Source organism: Arachis hypogaea, chromosome 13, assembly GCF_003086295.3.
Source record: "Arachis hypogaea cultivar Tifrunner chromosome 13, arahy.Tifrunner.gnm2.J5K5, whole genome shotgun sequence".
NCBI classification, from domain to species: Eukaryota; Viridiplantae; Streptophyta; class Magnoliopsida; order Fabales; family Fabaceae; genus Arachis; species Arachis hypogaea.
In genome coordinates this window covers 12649769-12671872 of record NC_092048.1, presented here as the reverse complement: position 1 = coordinate 12671872, position 22104 = coordinate 12649769, and the positions used below count along the sequence as shown (strand labels likewise).

At 34.3% G+C, this 22104-nt stretch overlaps 1 protein-coding gene across 2 annotated transcripts; it reads left to right on the top strand.

The window, feature by feature from the left end:
• The first annotated feature begins 1765 nt into the window (after positions 1-1765).
• On the top strand, positions 1766-3811 carry LOC112737283 (heat shock 22 kDa protein, mitochondrial). 2 transcript variants are annotated; one of them, XM_025787115.2, is made up of 2 exons: positions 1766-2836; positions 2986-3811. In XM_025787115.2, exons 1-2 carry the CDS (start codon positions 2626-2628, stop codon positions 3402-3404), a joined length of 630 nt encoding a protein of 209 aa, XP_025642900.1. In that variant the 5' UTR covers positions 1766-2625; the 3' UTR covers positions 3405-3811. The 2 variants fall into 2 exon arrangements, with proteins under 2 accessions (XP_025642900.1, XP_025642899.1); XM_025787114.3 differs by having other exon boundaries at positions 2460-2839.
• Positions 3812-22104: the final 18293 nt, after the last annotated feature.

Sequence of the window (22104 nt, the reverse complement as noted above, 5' to 3'; positions counted from 1 at the left end):
CTCCCTTGAAGCATATACAGTTCCAACTTCCCATTTGTAAGTTGTCATGTCTTTCACATCTCTATGTATTGGATACCGACTAGCTTCATGGTTATCATCATCCTCACTATCCTCTTTCTTTGAACCACCACCAACTTCATATTCCAAATCAACTTCATCACTATTGAACCCTTCCTCATCACTGAAATCACCTCCTGCTACCCCTTTTCCTTTATCAACCCGATTACCATCAGTCCCACCTCGTACTTCATCAAATCCACTCTCATCATCGTACTCCTATTCACTGTCAGTAAACACAACATCATCTGCACTGTCAACCTCATCACCAGATGGAATGAAATCCTCATCATCGCTATCCTTGTCACTGTTTGATTTGCCCTGCTCCTCAACATACTTATCTCCCTCATCAACCTTCTCCACATTGTCCATTTTCCCCTTCTGACCCAGTTCACCCTGAAATATCACCAACTGCTTCTCATTATGTACCTCTTCATCATTGCCCCTCTCCACCTCCTGATTATGTTCACTCTGGCCTCCAACATCAAGAAACCCTACTTCGAAAAAATCTTCAGCATCCTCAACCTTATGGACCACATAGAGCTCAATGTGACCACTATTCCCCGCTATTTTACACATCTCAATGGCATCTCTGTCTCCCTCAAATAACTTCAGATCCTTCTCTAACCATTTAGAACTTGGGTCCTTATACCAAAAACCTGCAATGTTTTCCTTTGTGTACCCAAACTGTCCTACCTCAACATATGCCTCAAAAACAGACCAGCAACCCATATCGATATCTTCGATCACTGTCCTTTCTCCACCTATATACTCCAATGTACCATTGTCATATCCAAATCTACCACCATGGTAGACACTCAGGTTAAAGGTTTCCATCACCTAAACCCTGCAAACAAAAGTCACACCCAAATCCCATTTGTAAACTAACGAATACCCATGAGTGATTATGTAGTCCAAGCTCAAAAAAACCGAACCAAATGCAGCACACATACCTGATTCGAGATGACTAACACGAGAATGAGCTCCTCTCCCAGTCTTTCCCACGCAATGCAAATGCAGTGACGCTACTACTTCAGGCGAGCTATCACTCTGTTAGGGTATCATTGAAGGTGAAGGATCAGTTTTCCTTGGGGTAACGTTACTCAGAGAAGGAACCTCTTTCGCGGGAATATAACCCCAACCGTCAATTGGGTCAGGGGCAAAATTGGAATTAAATTTTTTTAATGTACTTGAGGATGATTTTAAAGTGTTTCTGAACGTTCGAGATGATTTTAATAGCAAAAAAACGTCAGGGACGAATTTGATTTTATCCCCTTACCTTAGGGACGATTTTAGTACTTAACCCTTCAAATTATTATTTAATCATAATATTACCATTAAAAATGCTTACTTAATTAGAGGAGAATACAAATGGACTAATAAATAGTAAGAAAATATTTAAAAAAATAAATCATTAAAATCACTTCCTTTTATGATATGTTATATGTATATATAATCACATTTAACTGTCTGTAACACACATTTACCGTACAAATAGTTATCAAGTTAATCATCTTCAGCGTTACTATCAAGTAATATCAACTATCACACCTAAGTTCTCCTTTCAGTCAATTTGATTAGCTCCAAATCTTAATCTAATCAGAACTCTCTTGAATTGTATCATTTACATGGCATAACTTGTTCTTAAAGATTATCATATTCCTTGCTAACTAAATCGGATAAATAATAAACATGAAACTGATACATAATACTCTTTTGTCTTTGTATCTCCTTGATCTTATCCAGCTTATTAAGTAGTCTTCTTTTAAGGTCAACAGCCATATTCACATTGTTCGTAGCTGTTGTTACCAAGAAGTCCACACACCTCACACGTTCTCAGGCTCGATAAACGGGTGTGAGAACTTTGTTGTTTTTCATCAAAAGCAATTAGAAGGCACCACCAAAAGATGTTAAATGCTATCCTTCTAGATCTTTTGCTTCGCTACAGTGAAATCTCCTTCTCTCTTGTCGTAGCAGTAGCAGATAATCATCTGAGCATTAGCATTCAAGTGTCCTTTCTGGTTTTGTAGTTCTTGTGATTTTGGATTAAGCTAATGTCTCCTTTAGATTAAAGTATGTCTAGATCTAATTTAAAGCATTAAAATTGAAACTTATATGTTTTCGGAAGAATTATTCTTCCCTCTTTTGTTTTGGTATTAATCTTGCAAGATGCGATGCTTTTGGATATTTTGGATATAATTCTTCAACTGAGGAAAGAAGGCCCGTCATACCAAAAAGCCCCTTTTTCTTTATCCATACCAAAAAGGGCCCAATTACATTTGGCATCCGGCTAGTGTGACCACGTGCTTTGGTACAGAATCACGACCTATTAACAGATTTGCTTGTTCCCCAAGTCTGCCACCTTCGCGAAAACGTTGCAAGCTCTGGAACCTTCTAGACTCGTTTCTGGCACCTTCTAATCACTCCTACTCCTCCCCCTCAAATACCCCCGACTCTCCTATTCCACTCTCGCAGTTACACACTGGTTGTTCCTGACCTCAATTCCAAGCCATATTCTTCAATTCTCTCCAAATTACAGTTTCAGCTCTCACTTCGTTTCCAACTCCAATGGCGTCCTCTCTTGCAGTGAAGCGTTTCCTCTCCTCTCCCCTCATTTCCAAGTCTTTGCTTCGTCCAGCTGCTGCTTCCGCTTCCCGCTCCTTCAACACCAATGCCATGCGCAACTACGACGACTCCGCAGATGACCGCAACCTCGACGTCGACCGTCGCTCCGATCGCACTCTCCCTCGCACTCCTCGCCGCGACGATTTCCTCTCAGGTAGTTGTCTTCGCTCTTAAAATCCACACCAATTCATACCAGCATAACTCTGATTTTACAAAACTCGAACTCAATTAGATGAATTAGTCAAGAATTTTTAGTGAAGAGGTTCGATTTCTAAATCGTTTTTCTTTTTTTTTTTTTTTCAGATGTGTTCGATCCATTTTCTCCGACTAGGAGCTTGAGCCAGGTTCTGAATATGATGGATCAGTTCATGGAGAATCCGTTCCTCTCTGCTTCTCGTGGAGCGGGAGCTGGACTTCGTCGTGGTTGGGACGCGCGTGAGACGGAAGATGCACTGCTTCTGCGCGTGGACATGCCTGGTCTCGGAAAGGAGGATGTCAAAGTTTCCGTGGAGCAGAACACCCTGACCATAAGAGGTGAAGGTGGTAAAGAAGGCGAAGACGAAGAAAGCGCGCGTAGGTACACCGGGAGGATCGACTTACCTGATAGGCTTTTCAAGATTGACCAGATCAAAGCTGAGATGAAGAACGGCGTGCTTAAGGTCGTTGTGCCTAAGATGAAGGAGGAAGAGAGGAGTGACGTGTTCAGTGTCAAGGTTGATTAGGAAAACAGAGTTAAAAAAATGTAGCCGAATAAGTTTGTTAGTTGTTTTGGTTACTTGCAAATATGCACCTTCTCTTTTGGAGTTCCCTTTTTCTAACTGTTTCCCATGGTGTGCATGGGTTGTTATGGAGTTGTCTCTTTTTTGTAAAAATTTCAGTGTAACGGAGGAAGCCTTTATAAGGCTATGTTTTTGTTATGAATATCTTCTGATATAAATCTACGTATTTTGTATTCAAGCCATCATTTGATTTTAGGGTGATATAGTTTGTTGATGGTATTGTGATGCTTGGAGATTAATGTAACAATTATTAAGATTCATGAGTCTATAGCTGATGGCTTGTTTAGAGTAACAAAAATTGGGAGGAAATGATAAAAACCTGAATAGAAACACGGCCTGATTCGTGGAAATCTGGTGGAGGTGTGTGCTTTGTTTTTTTTTATTTATTTACTAATATGTGTGGGGTTTTCTGGTTTTTGTTTCAGCCCGCAGAGCAATAGGAAAAAGCAAAATGATGTGGTTGCTCTGAAATGTTGTGCTAGTCTTTCGTCTCGTTTAGGATTTAAGGTTTACAAAAATATAAATTAAGATTATAAATTGAAAAAGTTTTTATTAAAAATATAAAAAGATAAATTTTTAATATATTTATTTTATATTTATTCAATAATAAAATTTAAATTTTTTTATTAATAATAAATTTATCACATATTAACTAAATTCCTTCTAGAATATAAAATATACTCAATAACATGAAAAGATTTTCCCTTTTAAATATTAGTTTATATATGCTTACGTATATTACAATATGTTTTGCAACTTTGCACGTATAGATCATTCAAACTCACGAGCTTAGACTTCTCTCTGTATTATCCTACATTTAAAAAGATGTGTCAAACGATCATCCGGTAGATTTTTTGTTTTTAACTAGAGCAGCATTACACAAACAAGAAAGAAAAGAAAAGCAGAACTCTTTGTCTCAACATTTTGAAAAATTGCCTCTTCAAGCTCTCTACCTGGCTCTAACCACTCTGAGTAATTTACTTTACTAGTAATCCGTTTATCAACAATGGTATTAGCTTCTCTTAGTATTAAAAGCTAAAATTGACAACTCAATTTCTGCTCACCATGTCTTTAATTCTCAAAATTAGATACTCATCCTTCAGAGTCCAGCCAGTCATTCCTAACTCTTTGGGCAGCAAGAACGGCATTTTTCGAATTAGTCTCGCAAGTAATCAATTTGTCTCTTCAAATGACAACACTTGCCAACTGACCAAAGAAGCGGCAATCCTGAGCAATTCTTGATTCATCTCCTTTTATCATCCCCCACCACACACCCAAATCTAGCTATAACTCTCTTTCTGCATAAATACTAGTATCACAATTTGTCTTGGCCTTACCAAAAAGAATATTTTTTTCTAAATTATTCTAAAAATTTGAGCTTGTAGGAACCAGTACTTATGATCATCATGTATGCAATAATAGCAATAATAATATAACATGCTTGCCGAATAATACAAATAATTAGGCATGTTTCTTTTAAATACTTTTTATTGAATTTTTAACCAATAAATGATATTTTTTTATGTTTATTGTATTACACAAAAATAAGAGTGCATTATATCTTTTGTTCTTACTATTTGCTAAAATTTTAAAATTATTTTTAATGTTTAATTTGCATGCATTTTATATTTAATACTTTAAAAATGATTAATTTTTTTCTTTTATTTAAGTTATTAAATTTTATTTTCAAGCTCTCTTTTCATTATTCTCGATATTAGAATAGTAGTTGATATAAAATAAAGAGAAAATTAGGTCTTTGACGATACGAAAATCGAACTAATTAGTCTTTAAAGAAAAGAAAATTACTAATTAAGCCATCTACGACACCAAACAATAGACATATTATATCTTTTTATAATTTATCATGTAAAATTTAACAGCGATATTCATATGCATTATTAACTACAGTTACGTATTGTTGAGTTTGGTAACGTAAATCATCACATAAACAACAAATTTGATAGCAAAATTAGTTTCGATAGAGTTTGCAAAAAATAGAAAATAAGAGTTATATAAAAACTTAGAAGATAACAAATGCTTGTTTGTCTAAAATGGTATTGTTTTTATGTTCATACAGTAATAACACATTGGTAAACTACATTTCGTTTTGCATTATTTGTTGACAAAGGAAATTCATTAGTATTTATTTTTGCCCACTAATTAATCCGAGACCCAAATCCTCAGAAATTTAATTATTACTCTACTCTGTTTATATTTTATAATTATTAATAGTTAATCTCACTTTAATAATATGAATTTTTCTCCATCTCCAAAAAACCGTTCATCCTTCGGAAAAAAAAATAGTAAATCACCCAAAAAATATCTTTAAATTTTGCAATTATTAACAAAAGTATTTTTAATTTATTACCACGATAAGAAACCTTTAAAATATTTAAAAAAGTGCTAAAATTATCTTATGAAAAAAATTATCTCTATTAGTGCTAAATATTAAGAATGAATGCTAATACGAACAGAACACGATACGACATAAAATACGTGAATACACGAATTTAGAATACATATTTATAAAATATAAAGTATTTTTTTGATAAATTGTAATAATATTTTGGTATTTTATTGATATTAAATATTAATTAATTATTTAATTCTTTGTAATGTTTTTTAATTATATAAAATATTTAAAATATTTTTTGTTTTAATAATTAATAATATATATTATTTCTAGACTTATTTCAGTAATACCTGTTAAGAATAAGGCTGAACACGCTGACATATGATGGTATTTAGGTGTGTCCAAATATGTTTAAATTTTTTTTATTTTTTATTAAGACACGGTTGGACATAAAAAATATGTGTGTCAGATGAATTTCGTGTCTAAAATATGTTCGATATACAGATAACACAAATTAAAAAGTGTCTGTGATTCATAGGTGCTAAGAATTAATACATTTTGAATTTAAAGACTATTTAAAAGTTTGTTGTTAAGTAGCCAATAAGTAATAACTCAAATGACATAGTCTTCTCATACTCAATTAAGAGGTTGCGAATTCGAGTCTTTTATTTTTGGTAAAAAAAAAAGTTTGTTGTTAAGTAATAAATTGATGTACATATAAAATAAAATTTGAATTTTCGTAAGTAAATTAGGGATTTAACGAATCTGCCACCTTAAATTGGAGGTTTTTTTTTTTTTTGGGTTCGAGCCAACTCAAGTTAGTTAATTAGAGAGATAATTTAAAAGTATATTTTGTGGTGTATTCTTAAAAAAAAAAAAAAAACGTTGACCTAAACGGCGCTGAAACAATATGGATATGGGCTTTGATTACTTCTAGTCCACAATGACGGCGACAATACAAAATTTCAAATCACAGAAAACAATAAAAGATTTGGACCTTATACAACACCTTAACCAAAAAGAGTAACTAGGATTGAACTTAAAAAAAAAAAAAGATTGAGTGGAATGATACGTGGAATCCTAGTGTTCTAGGTGGTGTCAATAGCCACTAGTTTAGCCACGTCATCTCGCAAAAAAGACTCCACGTTGGAAGGTGGGGCCCATATTTTCCCTGAGCGGATATCCGCTTCACGTAAGGAATTATACCTAACGGATATTCGCATATACTTTCCTTTTTCTTTTTTTTTTTCTAAATTTTAGTCGGTCAGGGCTGCCATCACATGACCATTATACCCCTATTAGCTTTTGTTGATTTTGCAATGCATGCCGTACTTGGTTGATGTCTATTTACCAAAATATCCTCCATATATTGATGGCACCCCGCAGTATATGGGAAATTTTTTTTCCGCTTTTTATTTTCCCTTGAACCCCCAACTTTTATGCATCAAGTAGAGTTGTTCGGCAACTTGCACTATCTATAAAAAGTGGTAGTATGTGTTTAAACTTTAAAGTTGATTATATATCACTAATTAAATGAGAGTAGCTACTGAATTGGGGAAAAAATATTGGCATATTATGGGTGGAATCATCCCTTACACGTTTACTATGTTAATATACGTAAGGATAAGCATTGGAATTTTTGTCACGATAATATACTGGACACACTCACATACATATAAATGTACATAAAAACAGAAAAAAAGATATTTTATATATAAAAAATTTAGAAAATTAAGATAATGAGAATTTTTTTTTGTAACAAATTTATTTTTTAATTAATTAATTCTATTTAACTACAGTCTTATAAGTTTATAATAAAAAAAAAATATTTTATACACTATACGTAAAAATATAAATTCAGTATAAGAGTTAAATAAGAGAAAATAATAATATAAGAGTTATAAGAGAAAATAATAATATATTTTTGATAAGAGTAGAGTCAAAATAGTATACCGGTGCAAAAATAGTAAAAAATAGTATAGTTTTTTATAAGAAAAAATATATTTTTAAGTTTATGTATAAGAGAATATTTTTGGAAAGTAGATATTTTTATAAAAATATCTTTATATAAAAACAATATTATAAATTGTTAAATAATTTGATATATTTAATTAAATTATTTAAAAAATATTTTTTTATATGAATATATTTTATGGAAGTATCTACTATTTTTAGAATTATTTGATTATAATAATGCAAAACTTGTTTAATTAGTCGTAATCACCTTATCGAGTTAGTTGAGTTCAAGATCAATATATAGGCCCGTACTCCATTGTTTTTCTTGGACGTGTTTTTATCTAATTTATTCTATATCTTTTCATCATGTGAAGTATATATATATATATATATATATATATATATATATATATATATATATATATATATATATATATATAATTACGGGGTTACTAATTTAGGCCACATTTTTCTTTTTTGCCTACATTTTCATCTTGATTGGACCATCGTCGAACATGATGAAGCAAAGTGCTAACATTATATAGGTAAGGTGAGCTATATTCTTGTCGTTCTGTGCATGTCAGAATGTGTGATTTTATAATAACTATGGAAACAGCACAATTTAATTATGAGTTTGCTTAGAATGTTAGATGTGTGATCAATTTGACAATTTGATGAGAAAAAAGAAAAACATATTCAAATGATACGTATTATAAGTTTATCAAAACTAAAGAAAATACGAATAAAAATAATGCGTATTACTATATAATATTTAATTTAGATGGATCTAAATATTATGTATCAATGACATTAATTAAGAGGTATCTTATTGGTTTCCAGTATATGTGTGTAGATTTAGAAATAAAAGAGATTCTATTTGGTTTCTGTTTCTACTTTTTAAGATTTTAGTATTCAACTATTAAGTTTGCTATCATATTATAGTTTAATACATAGAATATTTATTTTCTTGTTATCTATGTAAAATTGATAGTTCTTTGATACTTGTAAATGTCGTTTGGCTTTCCTATAATTGAACAATGTTTTTTTCTGTAAAAAAAAATACATTAATTAAGAATACTATTATAAAAAATATTTGACTAAAAATTGTTTAAAAGATAAAATTTTATATTTAATATATTAAATATAAAATATATAATAAAAATATGAGAAAGATTATTAGTATATAATTTTTAAAATATTTTTATTATATATAATTTATAAATAAATATTTTTGATTTATTATTTTTAAGACATAACTTTAAAATTTTTAATTAAATTATAAATATCTTGTAATTTCAGTTAATCCTATTTTTATTTTATATATACTCTTAATAAATAAAAATAAATCAACAGATAAATTAGTATCCATTGATATACACTAACAATATTTTTAAAAGAATGCGTTTAAATTGACAAATGCAGTTGCAAATTTAAATTATAATAAAAATTCAGGTGTATAAATTAATTAATCATTAACTGCATTTGTCTAAATTTTCACCTTAAATTATTTGCAATGTGGAGCCACTTCGCTGAAAATAATTAATAACGTGAACAAGTTGCTTACACAAAGCCTAGAAGTTGCTTCGACAGTTCGACCTTAGCTTACAAATTTAGTATTAGGTTCCAATAATTCGTGTCAATTCAATTCCCAACGTTGCTGGCAAAACAAGAGTAAAGAACTACGTTAATTATTGGATTACAAAGACTATATAATATATTTGAATTGAATTCTGTGACCTCTTGAATTAAGGCCCGTCCCATTCTATATCTGTTTCGGATATAATATTATCTGTCTTATTTCAATATCATGAAAGCGTCATAGTGATTTGAAAGATCATGCCGATGCAAATTGTATCAAAAAAAGGGGACCATAAATTGCAGCGCAATTTCATCAATTTTAATGTATATTGATGTTTCATTTTCAGCCAACTATATAAAATATCGAAAATGGAGGATAAAAATATCGTTAAATATATACGATATCCATACATAATATATATATTGAATATTTAGAATTTTAGATGCTAAATAATGTCAAATCAGAATAAATAAATTAATATATTTCTTTTAAAAAATAGTCAAAATAATTTGTGGCTGCTATTATAATTAGAAAAAGTATATTATCTCTTAAATTATCATTATAATTATATATATAAGAATTTTTATTTTTACAAATATCACTGTACGTTAGTTAGTCATCCATCTAAAATTTGTGAATCTAAAATAATATATAACACACCTGATTAACTACAACAAAATTTTATCTCACTAAGTGAGATTGACTACATGATATATATGTTTTAACAAATTGATGGTGGTTTATCTAGTGGTCTGGGAGCGAAACCTACTCCTCTTTGCAGGTACCAGTTTTCTAAAAATGCATCAAAGTGTCTTCGATTAAACGGGTATTGAGATTAAAATAAAAAATGAAATTTGTAAATCAATAAAAGGAATAAAAAGATAAAATTTTCAAAGAGAAAACGTGCTGAAAATAAAAGAATTTGCATTGAAATTGAAAAAAAGCAGTAAAATGCCTTTGATTGGATCAAACGATTTTGACATAAAAATTTAAAGATGCAGAGAAGAATAAATTAAACAAAGAAGATAAAGAACACTCAGAAGATAAATTAACTTGAAATGTAAAGTTTACAAATGGATAAATTAAAAGAGTGAAAACATGGAAGGAATCTTACAGAAAAGTTAACTCGATTGCAGACTCAGAAATTTCCTAGGATATGAGTGTGCTTGAATGTTTTTATGAGTTCAAAATTTCAACCCTTATTCCCTAAGACTTCCTAGTATTTATAATCTACTTTAGGTAACTGACAATTAATTACAATTAATTACAAGATCACAGTCTTGAATGTAGTTTTCTTGGTAACCGTTCCCGCCGTTTGATTATGAACGTTTCCCATGATTTTCTCGCGTGATGGGGCCTTTAACTTCTCCACTACCATAACTGTTTGATCCACTTATTCGAATGTTTTGTTCGATTACCTATCTTGAATATCCTATTCGATTAGGCCTATTCGATTTAATAAATCAATCGTAATCGAATCCACATCGATTACCTCCAACCCCGCGCATGCACCTTTTCGAAAACTATCTCTACCTTTTTCCGAAACAATTTATCTTTATCGGAAATATTTTTCGATCAACAAATTGCCCCTTGGATTAATGTGTTTGCATTCGATAACACTATCAGAAGATGAAACACTTAATCCAAATTTAAAACTTGTAAATCAGTAATAATTACCATTTTTAACTCCCCATTAATACTAACCCACTCGACACGTCTCCTGAGACTTGCGCTTTCTCTCCCTACCACTTCATCTTCCTTGCGAAGTTACCTCTATTCGTATTCCTTCTACAGTAACGTCTACAGTAACACTTTAAATTCATCAATCTCACCCTTGTTCAAATCTTTCCGAACTCATTGCTCTCTGAATCCCTCTTGCATCAAACTTCCTTACAAAATCTCTAACTTTTCGTTTCCTTTCTCTTCATTCTACCATGGTCGCTTCTTCTTCTCATGCCGCTACCCAAGACAAAGGTAAAGGGCATGCAGAAGCACAGCCAGTTTCACCAGCCCTCTGTATACTAAATCAAGTCAATGATGAAGTCATTGACGATCCTCAACTGCAAATTAATGATACCAAAATCTTAATCCCCTTCACAGTAGGTGCAGACACTCATTGTTTCCTCGAATCGATTGAATCTCTAGAGAGGGCAAACAAAAAACCTCCTTTCTTCTCTAGTGCTAAAGGGGAAGATATGTTGATTAACCAAGCTTTTAACATCTCCCAGTTCATCAATAAAAAACCCTTCAGGAATAATCCAAAGATTAATCCTCGAGGATTCAATTTTACAGCCTGGTACCAACACCTTGAACCCACAAAGAATGCTGACTGGAGGGCTTTAGGAATACAGAAATTGCTAAGGCTCTCCCATTTCTCACTTACAACACTCCCTTGGATGATTGGAGCTGTGACTTGCTTTCGGAACAGAACAACCAACAACTTCCACCTCCTTGTGGAATGATCAGAATGTCCCTTTTGGACGTAACCGCTATTACAGGACTCCCAATAAATTTTACAGACTATATTCCTAACATGTAACCTGAGCGCCAATACAATGTTGCCTTAACCAATTCTTACAGTGATTTCATTGCTAATAACATGGGTGAAGAAGGAACTGACATTACAGATGATGAACATATAGTCTTTTTGTTCTATTGGCTGAACGCAATCCTTTTCTGCTCCTGAAGCGTCCAGATGTCGAAGCTTTTTCTTCCCTTGGCTGCTCTGCTTCATGAAGGAAAAGTTCTTAACTTGGCCAAACTTCTTCTAGGTCATGTTTTCGAAGAGCTTGGTCACTTCGTTCATTGTCTCTGAGACAACAGTATAATCAGTACAGGTGGCCCTCTTTGGCTTCTCCAACTATGGCTCAATGCCATTTTCAAAAAATTTATAACGAAGCCTCAAAGTGGTGGTACTGATAAATAACACATCGAAGGTTTTCGATTAGTTGATTACAAACCCAACTTCCCAAATACACAATCAGATGAGGACCGATTCTGGGCTATTTTTTCTCTCTTCCATTCCTGCAAAGATTTTGACAATGAGGATCTAGATTTCACCCCTTTTTTGCGTCGAAACCGTGGTCCTGCATGGCTCGATCGCTTGCTCTTCCCACATGATACAGAGGAAAGTGAACTAGCTAATCGAAGCTGGACAAATCTGCTAGCTGTTCAAGTAATTCCTATAGGGTTACCCCAGCACAAAAAAGAAAAGCTCAAGGTGATCCTATATGCTCCTCATTTTACAGCCAGACAATTGGGATTTTCACAGGCCATTCCAATCCCTTTTTCTCGAAACAACAAGCCATTTTGCCATGTTACTCTACCTTCTCAACATGACCTCGATTTCCTCCTCGCAACAAATCAACAACACAAGGACCATTTTAATTTCCTTGTTTACGACCGCAGTTCATATGTTACTAAGTCTTGTCTTGAATGGTGGACTGCCTATTATTCCAGATACAATCGTACTTTAAAGGCAATCCAGCAATCTGCCATTTGAACAAACCCTATTGCTGAGGGTTCTCCCAAGAAATCACAAAAAAGAAAAGCTGATACCACAACCTCTTCTCGACAGCCACAACACAAAAGTCGAAGGACTCCTACCAGAACTTCCAGAAAGGTAACCATTATCCACTTATTATTTTGCACATAACCATATACTCCGAACTAACACATTTTGAAAATCACATCTATATATTAACTCCTAATTCCTTACCAGTTACGATTGCAACCATCAAATGAGAGTTCTGATGGGAGTGAATAGAACATTCGGAACATCCTTGCTGCTTTTCCCCAATCAGAAGACACAGCTGACTCAGATCCTGGCTCTCAATTAGTTCAAAGATCAAGACTTATTCTGGTAACACAATCGTCTCTATATGTGTTTTATTTAAGTTGAAATAAATTTTAACTTATAATTGTGTACCTTTCATATTCAGCCTACCACTGCTGCACATTCAATTACATCTCCTGTGGCACCTGATCAGCCACCTCAACAACAACATCTTGATCCAGGACATTCCACGTCTCATGACAACAGATCTGTCGCAGCACTCTCCAATAGACACTCAGATACTTGAGTCGAACTCACCAAACAATTAGGCTGCAATTTCTGCTGAGAACCGAGTAGCTTCAAACTCCGATTATGTCTCTCGAGTTGTTGAAACAACAAATTCAGACTCATCTCGATCCAAAGTCATAGAAACTCCTCAAGGGTTCTCCAGCTCTCCTCAACAAGCTGGATTTCAAACTCCCTCTGGATCAGGATCTGGAAATTCAGGAGCTTCTACCACACCCACTAGTGCTACATTGGCTAACATGATTTCCATTTTAAATTGAGTTATTCAAGAAGACGAAGTGCTTGTTCCTGCTCCAACACTTCCTAGACCTACTTCATCCAGTCCTTTATTCGAGTTAGATGTTGACACTCGAGAGCAACTCCGGTTACTTGTCAAACTCTTGGATCATCCGCCTGCTACATGGATCAAGGATACCCTCCTCAACCAACTTTTATCTGATTTCTTGAATTCTACTTTTGAATTTCCAACTTCTACCCCGTATTCTGCCATAGTCCAATAAATCAAAGAGCTTGCCAAGAATAGTATAGCCTCTCAATATCAACTTCAAGAAATTGAAAATTAAGAGGCTAAAATCAAAACTGAAATAAACAGTTGTGCTTCTGCTCTTCAACCGAAAAAAGCTTCTCGTAAAGAATTTGACCTGAGGATCACCCATGTCATTTCTATTAAAGCTTTTTATGACAAGGAAGAAATGAGGCTTGAAGCAGAACTGGCCCAAATTAATGAAAAACTTGCCAAAGCATGTGAAAGGCGGGCTGAAATAGGCGTTCATCTGACTACTGCCCAGCAAGAACAACATCAGATCATTCAAGAAATTATTTCTAATGAGACCAAGCAAGAAAAATACGAGAAACAGTTTGAACAAGTCCAATTCGACAAGTTCAAGCAAATTGAAGCACTCTCCACTTTGGACAATAAAAGGGCAAAGCTGCGTTCAGACTTGGCAAAACTCCTGACACCTTGAATTTCTTTCTTTTAGACTTTATTTCTGTAATGGTTTTTATTTCTCTAGACTTATGCATGTTTTAATTTTAATTTTATCCAACAGTAATATCGCTTCAAGTATTTTTCTTTGATTGAGTTAATTATTTTTTCTGACTCGATATCCTTAATTTGATAAGCTTTTTCAGAATATGTCCCTATCACTTGAAAAGGGTCTTCCCAAGCGTGGGACCATTTGCCAAGAAATTTCGATTTCTTTTCCATTGGCAAAATAACTTTCAAAACCAACTCGCCTATACCAAAATATTTTTCCTTGATTTGACGATTATAACTTCGAGCAATACTTTCTTTTTGTCGAATTATATTTTCAAGTGCCAATATTCGCTCTGAATCTAATTCATTCAATTCATCAAACATCGCATTCCAATAATCATCAATTGGCAAACTACTTTTCTTTGACACCCTCAAAGTATTTAAATTTATTTCTAATGGCAACAACACATATGGCCATAAACTAATTTATAGGGTGAAGTACCTGTCGAACCTCTTGGTGAATTTCGATAAGCCCATAATACCTAGCTTAAAGTCTCATGCCATGTTCGAAGCTTATTTCCGATATGATTTTTTATCAAACTTATCAGTATCTTATTTGCTACCTCTACTTGCCCATTAGCCTGCGCATAATAAGGAGTTGAAGTAACCATATTGATACTCCTCGAGGCTGCAAAATTTTTAATTCACTGACCAGTAAACATAGTTCCTTGATCAATACTTAATGTTTGAGGAATCCCAAATCGATGGATAATATGTTCCTCGATAAAGTCTATTATTTCACCTTGACCAACTTCTATTAGGGGAACTACTTCAACCCATTTTGTGAAATAATCAATTGCTACTAAGATAAACTTGTGTTGTTTTGATGAAGGAGGATGAATCAATCCAATCAAATCTAAAGCCCAACCTCTAAACGGCCATGGTTTTATTATCGAATGCAACTCAGACGCTGGAATCTGCTGTATCGAACCATGTTTCTGACATTCTTGACATGCCTTTGCATAATCGATACAATCTTTTATCATAGATGGCCAATACACATGATTGCGATATAACACCCATTTCATCTTCTTTCCTGCCTGATGAGCACCACATATCCCATTGTGGACTTCACCCAAAGCAATACTCTGATCATCTAAGCTTAAACATCTCGATAAACTCCCATCGATCCCTTTCTTATACAACTCATCAGCCATCAAGACAAAATTTATTACTTTCAACTTTATCTTTCTATCGACTGGAATACTGGGATCTTTTAAGTATTGAGCAATAGGCTTTCTCCAATCAGTACTTTCCCATTCATCTACACACAAAACTTCTCTTTCATTTGCAGGCACTAAAATTTGATGAGCACCAGCCAATTTCTTGAGAGTTTCTAGACCAATCCTAGATCTCGAAGCGATTTGGGCTAATTCATTAGCAATTTCATTATGAACTCTGGGAATGTGAACCAAAGAAACTTTTCGAAAAGAAGTTAACAACTCCCAAGCAGTTATTAAGTATTTCTGTAACGTCTCATTATTACACTTAAACTCCTTTGATAACTGCTTTAATACCAATTGAGAATCCCCTAATATTTGAACCTCCAAAGCTCCATTACCAATTAATATTTCGAGACCCAAAATCAAAGCTTCATACTCTGCCATATTATTCGAACAGGGATATTTTAATTCGAACAAGAATTCTGATGGAATACCCTCTGGTGAGATAATAAGAATTCCATCCCCTGCGCCGTCTTTATGCTTTGATCCATCAAAATATAACTTCCAATAATCAACTTCTACATCGATTATATTTACTCCCTGGTCATTCAGATCTTTCAAATTATCCACAAGAAAATCTGCAATGACCTGTCCTTTTACAGCCTTGGCTAGGACATATTACAAATCAAACTCTGTTAATGCTAACATCCATTTCCCTAAATGCCCTCGTAGCATTGGAAAACTTAACATATATTTAACGAGATCAGTTTGCGCTACAATTTTTACCGATTTAGCCACCATATAACACTTTAAATTCATACAGGTATAATATAGAGACAAACACAATTTCTCTATCGGGGAATACCTTGTTTCGATATCAGTTAAAACTCGACTAAGATAATAAACGGCCCGCTCATGCTCGTTTTCATCGTCCTGGGCTAACATACACCCAATTGTGTGTTCCAATGCTGTGATGTATAATTTTAAGGGCTCATGTGGACGAACATTCGCCATAATCGGAGCTTTAGACAAATAAGCCTTAATCGAATCGAACACTGACTGATGTTCAGTCGTCCATTCGAACTGGAAATCATTCTTTAGTTTTACCAAAAGCGCAAACACTTGAGTTCGATCGGAAATATTCGAAATGAACCTCCGAATGTAATTTACCTTGCCTAAAAAAGACTGCACTTTTTTCTTCGATTTGGGTGCGGATAGTGCTAAAATTGCGTCCACTTTATTTTTATCAATCGCAATCCCCTTTTTATGAACAACAAAACCCAAAAGATTTCCGGCTGACATACCAAAAGCACATTTTAAAGGATTCATTTTTAATCCCTTCTTCCTCATGGTAACGAACGCCTTTCTTAAATGGTCAATGTGCTGATTTACTGAAATCGATTTAACCATAACGTTATCGATATACACCTCCATAAAATTTCCAATAAACTCATGGAAAATAGCATTCATCGCCCGTTGATAAGTTGCCCCATCATTCTTCAAACCAAAAGGCATAACTACCCATTCATACGTGCCCAATGCCCCAGGACAACGAAAAACAGTTTTGAACACGTCATCTTCTGCAATGAAGATTTGGTTATATCCTGAATAACCGTCCATAAAACTAAGAAGTTCGTTTCCCGCTGCAGAATTGATTAACATATTTGCAATAGGCATAAAATATTCATCTTTTGGAGTAGCATTATTTAAATCTCAAAAATCAATGCATATTCTTAACTTCCTATTTTTCTTCATTACAGGAACAATATTTGAAATGCACTCAACATAACGTCCAGTTCGAATAAATTTTCACTTTAATCAAGCGTTCTATTTCTTCTTTAATTTTCTCATTGATTTCTGGAGCGAAACGTCTTGGAGTTTGGTTTACAAGTCGATCATTTGGTTTTAATGCTAATCAATATTCCACAAGTGAACGATCGAGACCAGGCATCTCATGATAATCCCAAGCAAAACAATCCTTAAACTCATGTAAAAGATTAAAGAGTTCAGTTCGAAAAGGATCAACAAGACTTTTACAAATATATGTAATTCGAACATCATCAATAGTCCCCAGATTAATTTTCTCTAAGAAATCTTAAGATTCAAACCCTTTGTAATAATCATCATCTTTTATTGAGTATTTCTCAAAACCCAATGGTTCTAAATCATAGATACAATCAAAAGTGAAATCAATAGAGTCATCAGAAATAGAAGAAACTTGATCATTTAATAAATTAACATTACTTTGATTTTCTACACAATGAGCCTCTACTATTAAATCGTAAGTCCGGCTTGCATCATTACTTTCATTACAAGAAGTAGAAAAATTATAACTAAATTCGACTGAAGACATCGAATCAACATTATCATAACTAGCAAGACTACTAACCCTATGTGATACAACTTCATCAGAAGAATCATCTTTATTTTCTACAGAATGAAAATTACTTAAATAATTACGTAATGTTACCAGGTAATTAGAAACTTCCTCAACCTGGTCCATAGAACAGTCTTCCCAAGATCTTCAAGAGAGACAATCCCAACCAGTTGGCTCAAAACCCAACTCTGGGTAACGTAACTTCACTGAGAGGCCTTCCGATGACAAGTAGCACCCTTCACAATTATAAGGATTCAGTGCTCGATCAACATTCAAAGGCTTTAACTTACGATTATACATCCTAAAATCGGCATGCAGCTGTTCGACATATAAATTCGAATCTGCCTTGACGATTTTAGGTTTACCATCCTTAGTCCACAGAAGGACACTCTGATGTATAGTAGAAGGTATAGCCCCTACACCATGAATCCAGTCTCGCCCCCAACAAAGAATTATAACTTGCCTTTGATGGAACCACTACAAACACGGTATGTCTCTCCGATGATTCGACCTTCACAGTCAGAGTAACCAGTCCTTTTGCTGGTGTAGAAGTCCCACTAAAGTCCGTCACAGCAATATTTGTGGGAACTAAATCATCAGGATGTTTTTCCACTTTCCTTAACATCCTCTCAGGCAGAAGACTTATTGCTGCCCCACTATCAATCAGGACTTTGTTTATCTTGAACCCATTCAAAATGGTAGTAATATGAAGTGGACGGAGATGAGACATTTGTTTTTCAGTGGGCCGAAGGAAATACCCCGGTTCATCCTCAATTCGAATGAAGGAAAAAGCTTCCTCATCCCTCATGTCATAATCTTCCTCTGGGCCGCCTTCATACTCACCCGGATACTCTGTTGAAATGATCGAAATTGTTCCAATCATGTCATCATCCCCTTCGTGAAAATACTCTTCATCAACATCAACCTCTTTGTTTTTATCGACTCATGAGGATTGGGTTACTGCCTTGCCTTTTTCCATCTTTGCAGGTGATAGAATCCCTTTTGGATAAGTCTCTCCATCAGAGGGAAAGACGATCCGAGAATGCACAGAAGGCGTTGCCCACTTGCTTACTTCTTTGCTCACTTCCGACTGAGGTCTTTTACTTTGATTGAAATTTCTCCTTCCCCCTCTGCCTCTGGGATACCCTCTAGCCCGACCACGATAATAAGGGTATTGATTTCGAGGAGGTCCCCGATGTCCCCATTGTGGATTGCGTCGATACAGATTAGGGATGGCAATTTCCCCCGGCGGGGCGGGTATCCGCGGGGAATTACCCGCTGGGGGACAAATTTGGGGATCATTTTTTCCCCGCGGGGACGGGAGACGGGTATCCGTTTAATAAACGGGGTGGGGCGGGGAGAGAGGTACCCGCCCCGTGATACCCGTATAATATCTGTAAAGATAAAATTATATAAATATCCTTATATATATATATGATGGAAACCTAAAAACCTAATTCACGCCTCTCTATCTCACTCCCTCACTCCCTCATCAGATCGCTCTCACTCTCTCAGATCTCACCCTCTTCCTCTTCCCTCCTCCCTTGCCGGTGTCGCTCTGTGCTTGGTTCTCACAGCGTTGGCGCTGCCTACACCCGTGTCGCCTCTACTCCGCAAAGACAAAACTGCTCCAGCCATGCCTCTGCCATCATCATCTTCTTCAGATCTGTCATCACCAGCCATGCCTCTGCGTCTAGAGGAGAGGAGAGTCGTCTTCACGCTGCGCGCCTGAGGAGAACCGTCGCAATTTTCATCACCGTCCAGAGGAGAGTTGTCTTCATTGTTGCCGTCATAGGAGCGAGATCTGCCTTCGTCCTCGTCCAGAGAAGATCGTCCTTCATCGTCGTCAGAGGAGAGCCGCTGCTGCTCACCTTCCTCCTCTCACTGCGCCGCTCACTGCTTCCTGGTCGAAGCTTCGCCTCTGGTCCGCCTCTGCTTTGCCGTTTTAATGTATATTTTGATTTTAATTGATGGAATTCCTTTGGTTTGAATTCTGTTAGTGTGAAATTGGATTTAGGATTAGGGTTTGAATTTTGTTAATTGGTAAATTTGGATTTAGAGATTGATTTTGCTGCTATGAAATTGAATTTAGGGTTTGGAGTTTGAACTCTTACTGGAAAATTGGGAAATTGGATTACAGTACTGCGTTTGGGTTTAAACTATGTATCTTTTATTTTTCTTTTGCTGTTTTTTATATGTTTTTGATTTTTTTTTAAAAATCTGTGGATATCCGTGGAGACCCCGATCCCCGGCGGATACGGAGTCCCCGTTACCCGTCGCAGGGACGGGGCGGGGACGGGAACGGATTATGGGTGGCGGGGGCGGGGGACGGGGGGCATGTCCCCGCCCCCATGGGGACCCGTTGCCATCCCTAATACAGATGGTCCTGTCTCTGGAACTCCTGACAGTTTCGAATCCGTTGAACACCTATTTCCTGGGATCGGTTTAATGGTGTAGTCATACTTGGCTGAGGGGTTTTAGAACTCTGACCCTTTATGCGCCGTATCGGTTGTCTTTGGCGCGCCTGCTCCTCTTTATGAGCCAATTCTTTCTTCATTCCCTCCTTCTCATAGGTTGTTGCTACTTCAGCGTCAAAAACAGCATTACACTGCGGACACAGAGATATGTCCCGGTCTTTAATCTTTTGTTGAACCAGAAAATCCAACAAACCATCCCCTGCTCTGGGATACACGAATCTCACTTGCGACTCAAAATCATCCAGAGCCACATCAAAATCATAGGACATGCCAACCATGTTCACTCCAAAGCATGGCTCGACAAAGCTGGCATCAGCATCGAAGGGATCAACATCAACCTTCATTTCTTTCTTGCCATCATCGGATTAAAATTGTCCTTCCATTATTGCCTCCTGAATTAAGTCCTTTAAATGAACACAATTGTTAGTCGAATGACTTGTTGCTTGGTGAAACTTACAATAAGATTTCCCTTTTAAATCTTTCACCGAAAGTAAGGTTCTACCCTCAGGCAGAATTAATTGTTTATCTTTAAGCAACACATCAAAAATCTGATCAGATTTCGAAATATCAAAACTATATTTCTTTCCACTTTTTAGTTTTGAATCATTTGACTTTTCATTATTCGAAAGCTTTTCAAGTAAAGAACAAACATATGGAGGGCCTTTCTTAAGTTCGACCAAATCTACTTCTGTTTCGAAATCTAATTCTTCTTCTAAAGACTCCATGGTCACATAGGCAACTTTTTCTTTTCGAGTAAAATGTTTACTCTTTGACCTTTGTTCACTCCTATACTTCTCTTTCTCTTTTTATTCAATTTTTGGTACTTCATAGTCAATTTAAGATTTTCATATTAGATGTCATTAGAATTATCAATTTTCAATTTAAATGAAATTTGTATTTTTTTCTTAGAAATCGACTCGAAAGAATATTATTTATTTTTTATATTAGTTTTATTTTTTTTATAACAACTGCATTAATTGAAAGAACTTTTACTATGAATCTCAATAAAAATTAGTTTCTAATTGTATGAGAAATAAATTTCTAAATAAGTATTTACTTGTATATATATAAGAATAATACTACACATCCAAGTCTTTTTATAAACTAAGTCTAACCAAGTTAAACAACAAGACTTAAAATAATACTAATCATAACTGATTTTTGTTATCTTAGACTAACTTAGTTGGACTTGGTTAACAAAAAAATATAAATGTATTACATCATTCTATATAAAAAGAGATATTTCAATTGTTATTATTAAGAAAAAGATTACTTAATTTGTTTAAAATATAAAACTTAAATTAAAAAAATTAAATAATAAAATTTTAAATTACATGTTATTATTTAAATTACTATTTTAGTGTTTTAATTTATAAATTATATATTTTAAAAACTAATTATGTTATATATATATAGAAAATAACCACATGTATATATATTGAAATAAAAATATATATTAAAAATAAATTAAATAATATATATTTATACACAAATATATAATAATTAATAAATAATTTAATAACTAATTTTTATATACACATAATATTTTTATTACAAAAATTATTATTATATTATATATATATATATATTTTACTTCTACTATTAAAATTTTTTAAATTCG